This window comes from Salvia splendens, chromosome 3 (genome assembly GCF_004379255.2).
Source record: "Salvia splendens isolate huo1 chromosome 3, SspV2, whole genome shotgun sequence".
In the NCBI taxonomy this organism is placed as follows: Eukaryota; Viridiplantae; Streptophyta; class Magnoliopsida; order Lamiales; family Lamiaceae; genus Salvia; species Salvia splendens.
The window spans coordinates 11,939,349-11,951,993 of record NC_056034.1 but is presented as its reverse complement, the minus strand read 5'-3'; the positions used below and the strand labels follow the sequence as shown (position 1 = coordinate 11,951,993).

General features: G+C 38.6%; 1 protein-coding gene across 1 annotated transcript; it reads right to left on the bottom strand.

Annotated features, from left to right (window-relative positions):
• Positions 1–275: 275 nt before the first annotated feature.
• On the bottom strand, positions 276–1,431 carry LOC121793630 (gibberellin-regulated protein 14-like). Its single transcript, XM_042191662.1, has 4 exons — positions 1,323–1,431; positions 1,174–1,212; positions 1,048–1,084; positions 276–745 (listed from the first exon to the last, which is right to left on the bottom strand). The coding sequence occupies exons 1-4, from the start codon at positions 1,374–1,376 to the stop codon at positions 474–476; spliced, it is 402 nt and encodes a 133-aa protein (XP_042047596.1). The 5' UTR covers positions 1,377–1,431; the 3' UTR covers positions 276–473.
• Between the last annotated feature and the right edge of the window lie 11,214 nt (positions 1,432–12,645).

The window sequence follows — 12,645 nt, the reverse complement described above, 5'->3', positions numbered from 1 at the left end:
CGACACCGATAAATAATTTTGTAGCCCACACCCAATAATTTACCTATACACGTAGTAAATTAAATTCATAGTGGCCTCATCTTGTCAACCATTAATTTGAAACTTTCACAGATTTAACTAATGTAAATTAATCTACCCTGTTCAGCTTTGATTCCACAAAATATTGAATCAAAGCAGTTAATAACCCCAGCGATTTCAGCAATAGTAGTATATATTTTCCTTCACCTAAAATTTTCACCGTTTTATTGAAACATCCAAAAAAAAAAAAATAGTAGTAGCGATAAAAATATCCCAACTCCTCATTGAAAGATACTCCATATATTACACAAGTTCAAAGAAAACAAGAACAGCAATAAGTTCAATCCAAACAAAATAGTACCACCAAGCTTAACCTAATAGTCTGATACAATGAAGCCATTAAAAGATCCAGCTGCAAAAAGGGGGCCCCATAGATATTAATTAATTTTAATTGATTATGGGCACTTGCTCTTATTTCCATGGGTGGTCATATTTGTGTAACATGTTCCACACATTTCTCTGTTGCCAAAGGTCCCTGGGGGCACACACTTGCACCTAGCACAACATGTTCCACACGCCCTCAAGCACGTATTCTGTCTCGAGTGGAGGCTGCACCGCGTCTTGCAAAGCCCACCGCAGTCGATCCCCTGGCTAGGGGTTGGGGCCGGAGATGGGGCGAGGCCAAGACCTCGCCCTCGGGATATTACCCCATCTTTGAAGTATTGCACTGTAAAGTATTGTGACAATTCAAAAGTTCATGGTCACATAACTATTTCTTGATGTATTAATAACAATTAAATTGGTATTTGAATGAACCAAAAAATATTTTGAATGTTCATGATAATATGGTGGGGATCACAATAATGAGCTGGACATAGTTATCTGAAATAACATAGTATCTAATTAAGCAAATACAAAATTGAATTGAAATATAATAAAATAAAAGATGGAGTAGTAACTATGTGAAAGAAAAGAACATAGATGGTTTTACCAACGATATCTTGTGTGATTCAAGTGAAGGTAACTTACCCTCGTCCATTCGTTCATTGTCTCCTCCGCTGAAAACCTGAAGAAAAAAAAAAATTTGAAAATGGAAAATAAATTATTCAGATATTATTAAATAAATTAACGAAAATATTAAGTGTTAGAACTAACATGGCTGGATTCTTCATTCTTCTTTGAATCAGATGAAACCTGCATGACAAAAAATGGCGATGTTATTAAAATTCTTAGGCTTCTTTTTTACACTGGTCTAATTTTTAAAAGGTATACTAAAAATAAAAAATAAAAATAAAATATTTTACTTGAGCAACCAAGAAGAGAGAGAAGATCAGTGCAAACACCAGTTTAGAAGCCATCACTTGTTATGGCTTCCAGTCAGCTCATGGTAGTGAATTTATAGAATAATTTATTACATTTTGACAATGGTGCCCCTGTGACAAAAATTTAATGCCAACAAATATATTAGAGCTGACAATTTTTTATACGACACGATAATACGACACAAACACGCACGTTTAGGATTTGAGTCCTTATAGGGTCGACCCAATAAGAACCCGAAGATAACGGGTTGGGTCGGGTCAGGTTTAGACGTTAAGAAAAAATAATTACTTTTTATTAATTAAAAAATTATTAAAATTTAATTTTAGTTATTTTTGTTGAAAAAAATATTATTGTTTAATTTTAATTAATTTAAAAATATTATAGTTTAATTTTAATTAATTAAAAAATACTACTTTAAATTTATTAATTAAAAAATAGTATTAATTAATTTTTTATGAATTTTAAGAAAATTTTATGCTTAGATTTTATTAAATACTCCCTCCGTCCCGGGCTAATCGCTCCTTTCCTTTTCGGCACGGAGATTAAGGAATGAGTGTATAGGAAAGTAAAAAATGACGGCTCTAGGTGAAATTTTTTACTAAAAATGGAAAGAGTGCAAGTAACTTGGGACGCCCAAAAAGGAAATAAGTGCGAGTAGTGCGGGACGGAGGGAGTATTAATTTTATTATTTAGATTTAATATTACTATACTTTAATTTTATTATTTTGATTAAGAAAATAATTATTTTAATTTGATAATTTTTATTTTATCGTGTAATATCATGTTTAAATCGTATAATAACATCATGTTTTAGTCGTTATCGTGTCGTGTCAAGCTAGCTGACTATCATTAACAGAGGATTGACTTTTTTTTTTGGTACACGATAACAGTAACACACACGAATCCGACACGAACCCGTTGGGTTGAGACACAATAAGAACCCGATGATTTCAGGTTGAGTTGGGTTTTGACCTTATTAGGTTGGGTCGATAATGGGTTGACACGATAACGACCCCGTACGAATATATGCATATCTACATATTTGGACGATAGTTTTGATACATGGCATGTGACATAATATTAATGATTTAATTAAAACTCACAGTATATTACAGCTACTATAAATATATATAAATGATTACTCTAATATCGTACTCCTATATATGTAATTAATAGTATGATAGAAAAAAACAGTGCATTAATGAAGGCCACAAACTACTTCCCCATCAATGCAAAACAGCTAGCCCTCTCTCATCTTTCACAAAAAATAGAAAGGTGATTATTTCCTTGGAAAAAAATAATAACTTGAAGGATAATTACTCTCTTAGAAAAAAAAAATACTAATGTTTTTACTACATTTTTGTTAAAAGAATATTCATTTTCCAGCCCATTATTATCATTCAATATTCAACAAATGGTGATGCTAGAGCCTAGAGTTTATTTATCTATTGAAAACTTTATTTATCTATTGAAAACTTTATTTATCAGAAATGATTGATCAATCTGTAACAGCAAATTGTATGTACTGGAGGTGACACACAGATAAATTATCAGCCAACTTTATACAAAACCAGCTGGAATTTTAAATATATACTTCTTCCGAGTTTCTTTTCGGCATGTGATTCCGTTCCGTAGTAGTGGAGATATTTTTTTCCGGCACGTGATTTAAGAAAAACTATACTAAGTGAGTTAAGTAAAGGAATATAATAATAGAGTAAGAAATGAAAAAGGTTGAAGATGAATAGAAAATAAATTAAAGTAAGAGAGTAAGGCCACCCGCAACGCGTCACGCGGGTGACCCGTATCCCGTCACTCAGGGATGGGACGGCGGCGTGACGCGTTGCCGCGCCCCGTCTCGTCCCCAGCCCGTCACCCGTCCCGTTCCGCCGTGACGAAACGCGAGACGGCTCGCCACGCGCCGAGGCGACTTGACGCGCTCCCAGGCCATGAGTGGGCATCATCACGCTAACGCAATAATTCATTTTTTTTTAAAAAATATGATATAAATAAAAAAAATGTGAAACGGTAATATTACCGTTAATAGCCGTTTTTCCTTTTTTTTTTAAATTCTTTTTACTCTATAAATACTCCTAATTCATTCTCATTTCACACACAACTACACATCTATTCTTCCCAAATCATCTCCAATTTTCATCTAACATCTCATCACAAAATGTCTGGCGACGGAAACTCCGGCGGTGGCGGCTCCGGCGGGTGGGATCTCAACGCGTTCGGCGACTGGGAACATGTACAACACATTGGGTGGTTCCGGTTCGTTGACGCCGGGCACCCAGGTTTCGTGGACGCCGGGGGTACCAACCACTCAATTTTGATGTTGATGCATACGACCGTCCCTCCGCCCCGCGGTATTCGTAGGGATTATCCCAGATTCAGGAGGATTATCCGGTTCAACCCACTCCGGAAGAAGGCCGAGGCGGGGGAGGAGGCCGAGGCGGGGGAAGCTCTAGGGCGGAGGCGGACGAGGAGGAGGATCTAGGCCGGCATCCGTACGGCCCCAAAGAAACGCTGGCGGTGTACAACGCCTGGATCAGCGTCTCGTACGATCCCATCGTCGGGAATCAACAACCCCGAAAGTGCTTCTGGAAAAAGGTCACCGAGGTCTACCACGAGATTAAGCCGAAAAAGACCCGATGCCGCACATATAAGATGCTTCGCGCTCACTTTGACCGAGTCGACAGAGAGGTCAAACGATTATGCGCCATCCACAAGTAAGAAGCGGCTCATTACCAAAGCGGAGCCACGGGAGCCGACATTCTGAGGTCGGGTTTGCGGGTCTACTACGACGACTCCGGCAAACATTTCAAATATGTCGATGTTTGGGAGGTCGTCAAGGACGAGGAAAGGTGGGTCGGCGGTATGCGGTCCAGCACTGGCTCGACCTCGAAGCGCACGAAGCATACGACGAGTGGCCAATACTCTTCTGGTGAGGGCGGTTCGGGCAGCAGGCCACAAGAGTTTGACTCGCAGGAGGCTGAGACCCCGGCAGACGATGCCGGGGGGTCCTCCCGTGGGCGCCGTCGGCCGCAAGGGAGAAATGCGGAGAAGGCGGCTAGAGGGAGGAGGGGCCGAGCCGAATCAAGCCAGGCGGGCTCGGGCTCGGGGGACCCCCCAACTCCCTTATGGCCATGTACATGACCGCCACAATGGCAGACACTTCCCGCATGACGCCCGCCCAATACCAAGCCTGGCTTAACGGAATTACGTTTATGGCAGCACAACTTGACATTCCACCTCCTCAAGGCTTCAGTGCACCTCCACCGCCTTCGAGGGATGATTCGTCGGCAGAGTAGTTTTTTTTATTTTCTATAAAATTGTATTTAAATTATGTCATTTTTATTTTTTTAGGATTTTAATTATGTCTTTTTTTATTTTTTGAATTTTAAGTTGTATTTTTATTTTATGTTATAATTTTATTTTATTTTTAATGAAGTGTGTTTTTTTATTGAATTTGGTTGGAAATAAAAATAAAAAATGAAATTGAATGAATAGTAATTTAAGGGACGGTTAAGAGACAGAGGGTTGCAGGTTCCGTCCCTTAGTTAAGAGATGGAGTAAAAAAGTACAGTGGGGCCCGCGAATAGTAATTTAAGGGACGGTTTATTGACAGCGTTGTGGATGGCCTAAAGTAACTGAGAAGAAATATGTTGACTTTTAGTATTAAAAAGAAAAACAACTCCACTATTATATCAAAATGACAAAATGACTCCACTATTATGGAATGGAAGGAGTACTACTTATCATACTACTATATCACATATACTGATATTTTGTTAGCAAAACCAACAAGATCAGCATTACTTTTTTTTTAATAAAAATCTATATTAACTGAATAGTTATTCAATGTAATTACTCTCTAGATCCCATAAAATAATAGTACTCCACTACAAGAATAGCTATTTTAATGCGTCTCACAAAATAGTCCCATGAAATCATGTACTACAATTTACTATTTTAATATGTCCCACAAAATAATATGCACTTCTTAACAATTTTTTTGACATCTTTCATGTGGTTAAATGTGAATTCTCTTAAAAATAAATAATACTAGTATTTAATTTAAAACAAATGTGAATTCTCTTAAAAATAAATAATATTTTTTTATTAAAATTAAAATTCTCACGTTTTCTTTTCATAAATTATTATTACACTTGTATAATACTTTTGCAATGGAACTTTAAATAAAAACAAGACTATTTATTAAAATAAAAGTATTAACACATATATAAATGAGACTTTTCATAATAATGATTAATTTTTTTATGCGTAAGTTATTTGCTTAGATAAGTAATACTCCACTACTTATATTATTAACGGTACAAACGAGTTTTAATAAAAGTCCTATTTGATTTTGTAAAATTAATTAACATTTACAAAAAATATGATTTATAAAAAAATTGAAATTTTTATCTATCTTAAGAAAAATATTAATTATTTTAGAGAAAAGTCTTATTTGATTTTCTGAAGAAGTATTACTTGTATTTAAGAAAAATATCATTTATGAATAAAAAGTGTCATTTGCATTTAAGAAAAAGCATTGATTACATATTGGAAGTCTCATTTAGAATAAAAAATTATTACACTTAACTACATAAATAGTTTTTGGGACTAGAAATTCGCTCATTTGTAGTTCCTTCACAAAAAAAAGTTATGGGACTATAAAAAAAAGCTATTATCGATAAAAAAATCTTACTGCTTCAATTTCAGCGATTTATGAAAAAAATTTGAAGTCATATTTGCTTTTGAGAAATCATGTCATCCTAAACAATGCTCGCACCGCCACCCAATTAGAACAATTCGATCATCATTGTTACCTCTCTTTTTTTTTATAAAAATAAAAGGCTCAAACCATGAGTAGTGAGCACAAGTTCACAAGGCGGCAAAACCAAGTACAAAAGCTATCCCAGCTAGCAAACTCTCTTAGTGCTCAAACGCTAACAAGACCATTACACTAACGCAAAACGCTAACAAGACCATCATCGTTACCGCTTTACAATGTACATGCATGTAAAACGACACAGTTGTAGTAGAGATGGAGAAAAGTGCCTTGGATCCCAAAGTTGTAGTCAAAGTCTAAGAAAATCCAGTTGTAATCGTACAAGTTGTTTCAATGGTGCAAACCAACTCAATTTTGGTGGAAAAGCAACAATATATGTAGCTTTCAATATCAGACTTTAGGGATAAATACAACCCCACTCATTTATCAATTTTGTTGGCTTGATTTATTTTTATAGGACAAATATTTAGTACTTTCGGATTTTATGCTGTATTGGTATTTATATTGGAATTGAATTTGAACTACTAGTAATTGATAAGGACCGTTTCTCCTAATTCTAACAAAGAAGAAAATAGAGAAGGACCATTTCTTATTTTGTTCTTTTATAACAAATAATAAATGTGCGCTAAAACACAAATAACAAATAGTATCATATTATAAAAGTGACATTTTTTAAGATGAAAAAAAATAATTTTTTTTGTTTAATAGTAGTAGTATTTACTTTCTGTGCACTCTGCATAACAGAGTAAATCGCATTATAGATTTATAACTATTTATATACATATTTTTACGAAAAAATGTGGGTTAATGTGGATGCATGTTTTCGTATGTTGTTGAATTTTAAACTTTAATCAAAACTCAAAAGAATCACCAAGAGCTTGGGGATATAAAATTTATGTAAACATGTGTATTCAATTGAATAATTGATTATTTTATCAGTCAATTCTATCATTCAAAATAAACAGCCCTTATTTTCATTACTCAATCAATTCACCACTTTGTATTTATGTTTCAGAAGGATGAGAAAACTGCACCGCAGTCATGGGCTTAGTTTTTTTTCAGTTATGGGCTTAGTTTCTTCTAGAAAAGAGCAACAACAACCGTGGGCTTTTAAAGAAATACTTTTGGTTTTATTTATCATTTTTTCCCCTTACAGATAGATTGCAAACGCAACTTAGCTATTTCTATTTTTACTTTTATTTAAACTATACATAATTTAGTGGGGCAAACACTTATAAGCAACCATTACAATATATACACATAGGCCTCTTCTCTATAAACTTTAAACTTGTGATACAAGTTATTGGTAGGGCTGGCAAATCGTGCGGATTGGGTCGTTATCGGGTCAACCTGATAATGACCCAACCCAATAAGGCCAAACCTGAACCCGACATGTTAAGGAAACTGTAAATCCGAACACGAACCCGACCTGTTACCTTCAAATCCGAACACGACCCGCACCCGACACGAACCCGTTATCGACACGATATAATATGGGTTGACACGACACGATAACAACCCGAACCTGATATTACACGATTAAAACCTAATATTACACGATTAAACCTTAATTTTTAACCTAATTTACACAATTAAAATTCATTTTATACTATTTAAACCTAATTTGTAAGAAATTAAAAAATTAAAGTAATATATATTTTTTTAAATAATAATAAAAATAATAATATTATTTCTTAATGGGTTACCCGTATCCGACCCGCATCCGACCCGAACCCAACCCGAAATTATCGGGTTCTTAATGGGTCAACCCGATAAGGACACGGATCCAATAAGACTTGACCCAAACCCAATAATTTCGTGCGGATTCGTGTCGGATTATCGTGTCGTGTCGAAAATTGCCAGCCCTAGTTATTGGTGACTAAATCAAACGGGCCAATATTTAGCGTGTTCGCTTCGTGCTAAATGCCAAGATTTACACTCAAATCTGGGTAATACTGGATGTTCGGTTTCACTTCCCCTCGAAATGGGTGAAAGCCCGTACTGTAGCATCATTAATTCGTCTGTTTTATTTCTCACGATGGAGGTCATTTTCATTTCTATGTTGACAAGTGGATCTAGAAATGGGAGTAAATTTACTCATTTGTCCAATTAACTTCTTGCGTGACTCAACACCGCCGTCTTCCTACTCGGCAATTCACAGCTGCGCTTTCCACCCGCCACCATCTCCTGCTTAGGCGCCGACTCGTCTCTCTTCTCTCACGATTAATTACTGCCTTTGTCAAGATGTCCGCCAGTTGATCTTCCAACTTGACATAGGGCAACTCTACCACCTTTGCATCAATCGTGTCTTTTATGAAGTGTCGATCTACCTCCACATGCTTGGTTCGGTCATGTTGAACTGGATTCTCAGAGATACTAATGGCAGCCTTGTTATCACACACAAACCGGCATGGCTGAGTGAATTTAAGGTCAAGTTCGGTCATGAGTCTTCTGAGTCATAGTACTTCTGTCAATCCACTCTTGATTCCCCGGAATTCTGTCTCGGCACTGGACAATGCGACCACCTTCTATTTCTTACTCATCCACGTCACAAAGTTACCTCCTACAAAGGTAAAGTACCCCGCTGTTGACTTCCTGTCATTTGGATTCCCTGCCCAATCTGCATCAGTATAACCATGTATTTCTAAGTGCCCGTGCTTCTTGAACAACACTCCATGACCCTGTCTACCATTCAAGTATCGTACATTTCTCAACACTGCCTCCCAATGTTCTTCATGTGGTGTATGCATGAACTGACTCACTACCCCAACAACGTAAGCAAGGTCTGGCCTGGTGTAGGACAAATAGATAAGTTTCCCGACTAACCGTTGATACCTCCCTCGGTCAGCGAGTTTGGCTCCCTCCCGAATCTGTAGCCCGTGATTCTAGACCATTGGAGTGTCTACTGGCTTGCAATCTATCATCCCCGTCTCTGCTAGAATATCAAGTACATATTTCCTCTGATTGATAAAGATCCCCTGTTTTGATCTAAATACTTCTATTCCTAAGAAGTACTTTAGGATGCCAAGATCTTTCATCTCAAATTCCTTAGACAGATTTTTTCTTAATTGATCTATTTCTTTTTCATCATCACCAATGATAATCATAGCATCAACATAAATAATAAGACATGCAACCTTACCATTCTTCTTCTTGAGGAACAAGGTGTGATCTGAGTTGCTCTGATGGTAATCATACTTCTTCATTACTTCAGTGAACCTCCCGAACCATGCTCTAGGAGACTGCTCGAGGCCATATAGTGTCTTCTTGAGTTTGCAGACATCTCCATTCTGGAAATCTCCAGTAAACCCGGGCGGGGGAACCATATAAACGGTTTTGGTCAGTTCTCCATGTAGAAAGACATTTGTCACATTGAACTGATGTAGGGGCCAGTCACAGTTAGCCGCTATTGAAAATAACACTCTCACTGTGTTGATCTTGGCAACCGGCGAAAAAGTTTCTGCATAGTCGACGCCATAAGTTTGGGTATATCCCTTTGTTACCAGTCTTGCCTTATATCGGTCAATGGATCTATCGGGTCTTCTTTTGATTGTGAATACCCATCTGCACCCCACTGTAGTAGCTCCTTTGGGTAGTTTACTAACTTCCCAAGTTTTATTCTTCAACAAAGCATTCATCTCTACAAGCATAGCATCTCTCCAATGTTTAACTTTCCAAGCCTCTTCTGCTGTATAGGGAATTTCTTCTTCATTGTAGAGGGCAGCTTCAAATGCCCTAGTCATCTTGGCTAAGTTCCCTTTCACAAAGTTTGCCACAACATACTGACTCTTCCTGGCTATTTTCTCCGGGGAGAATCTCTTCGGTGGGATTCCACCAGTACTTCATGGTGGGAGTATATAGCGACCTGTACTCTCATCTAGAGTCGTACTTTCATCTACAATCTCTGTATCAACAGGGTCAGTAGGAGTAGTATTTTCTTGTGGTGAATCGGGAATTACCTCTGGTGCCTCGGATACCGGTTGATGAGAGACATTGGGACGCGATTGAGAGTACTCTGGTGCGGTTGGGACATGCTCGGCGGCAGTACTAACCTTTTCTGTTGAGTCCTCATTGGAGAGATTTAGCACAAACCAACTTAGGTAGTCCAATGTGTTGTCTAACTCACTCCCCCCTGACTACTAAGGTGGGTGTGGTAATAAAACTCTGTTTGAAAAAATTGCAATTCATTGTGGTTACTACCCTTTTTGTAGTTGGGTCATAACATCTATACCCTTTTTGGTTAATCCCGTAACCCACAAACACACATTTGGTAGCACAGGGGGACAATTTTGTTCTTTCATGTTTTGGGATATGGATATAAACGGTACATTCAAAAACTTTGGGTTGAAGGTTAAGGTGTTCGGGTATTTTGGTGAGTTTGGAGAGTTCAAGAGGTGTTTTTTTTGTTTAGGATTTTAGTAGGGAGTCGGTTTATGAGGTAGATGGAGGGAGCAACAGCTTTGGGCTAGAAGTGGGTAAGAACTTTGGATTCAAACATCAAGGCTCGAGTAATTTCGAGGATGGTTTTATTTTTTCTTTCTGCTGCCCCTTTTGTTCTGGTGTGTAAGGACATGAGGTTTGATGGATTAGGCCTTTTTCGATAAAGAAGTTTGTCATTTTTTGGTTCACAAATTTCCTCCCATTGTCGGATCGAATGGTTTTTTTATCATGGTCTGGAATTGGGTTTGGATAAGGTTAAAGAAAAGGATGAATTTGTCAATCACCTCAGACTTGTGTTTTAAAAAATATACCCACGTCATCCTAGTGCAATCATCTACAAAAATTACAAAATATCTAAAACCGTTCCCCCAACAATAGGTGCAAGACCCCACACATCAACATGAACAAGGGAAAAAAACAGAATTCGTACGAGTATTTGTAGATTTAAACGATTGTCTGTGGCTCTTGGCCAAAACACAAATCTCACAAGAAAAATCTTTCGGAATAGAGAGTTTAGGAAAAAGTAAACTAAAATAACCAGGGGAAGGGTGTCCCAGTCGTTGGTGCCAAAGCCAAATCTCCGTTTCGTGGACCCGTGAGCCAGCATCACACTGCCTTATTGAGCTATCTCACCCACGTAGTAGAGTCATTAGCTCTCAGTGCCACGCCCAAGTATCTTCCTTGTCCGAATATCCTGCAAAATATAGAAGTCGGGGTGCATCAGTAAAGTACAGTTCAACTCTTTTGTCACATGTCTTATAGACATCAATCTCTGGGACAAAGTAGGAACATAAAGACAGTTTGACAGTCTCAAGGTTGGGGATATTTCAATGGTGCCTGCCCCGGCCACAGTAATCAATTCCCCACTAGCAGTCTGTATATAGGTTTTAGTAATATCACTAAAACTAACAAAATCATTTTTATTAGGAGTTATGGTGTCGGTAGCTCCACAGTCAAATATCCGACCCTTTTTATCACCCCCATTATCATTCTTCACGGTAAATGCAGCGGAAATACGATCCAAGGGCTCAAATCGATTTTTAAGTGGGATAGGATTAAATTGCACAGTTCTCAAATAATCAGAGGGTTTTTCACAATAATCTATAAACTGGGGGTCATGGTGTAACTCATCATAAATCTGGGGGCTCTTATGCAAAAAATGGGGTCTGTGGCGTAATTTAAGAAAATCTAGGGGTGCATTCTGTGCTTAAACAAAATTTGGGGGTGCATTATGTGCATAAAGAATATTAGGGTTAGGGTTATTATCCCCTAACCCTTTACCTCCATCATTCGCACCGCCTCCCCAATTCCTGGTTCCAGGTCTTGCTGGTGAAATTACCGGTGCCGATCACACCGTCACCGCCACCGCTCCCGCCGGAAGCCTCCAGTTCCTCCTTCTGTTTCCCCCGTCCAGTCACCATGTCCCGATTTCCCGATACCAATTTCGCCGCCTCATTCCCGGCGAAAACTCCGATTGCCATTTTTGCTCTTGCCGTCTGCCTTTCCTCCCACCATTCGGGATACCCAAGCAATTGGAAGCACGTTTATCGTGTGTGCTTTTGCATACCGCAGTGGGAGCACCAAAGCTTTGATTTGTCCACCGGTTTGCTCCCCGGGCGGTGAGCGGCGGTGGTTTGACGCGAGGTTCCACTCCGGTGACCTTGTCGATGTCCTTGTGCCGCAAGCCCGTGGCCGATTCCTTGTGAATCTCCCCCACCGTGAGTGTTGGTGATGGTGTTTGAGGATCCCGGTGGCCCTAGTCGCCGTCGGGCCGCCTCATTTTTAATCCACCCATAGGCGGTTTCCAGCAGGGGAGGGGGGCGATACTTCCTTGAGGATATCTTGTCGGACCCCTTTGTGTTCTTCAATCGGCCCCACCATAATCGGAGCATCCTCTTGGTGTTTGTGTATACTCTGAATTGATTTACCCCCTTCTCGCAGCAGTCAACCGGTTGTTTCTGACACCGATCGATATTGATCCACATTCTGTGGATTTTCCGATAATACGTCTCCAGATCCATATTCCCCTGTCTAATTGTGTTTGCCTTGTCCTCTAGGTCATATACGAG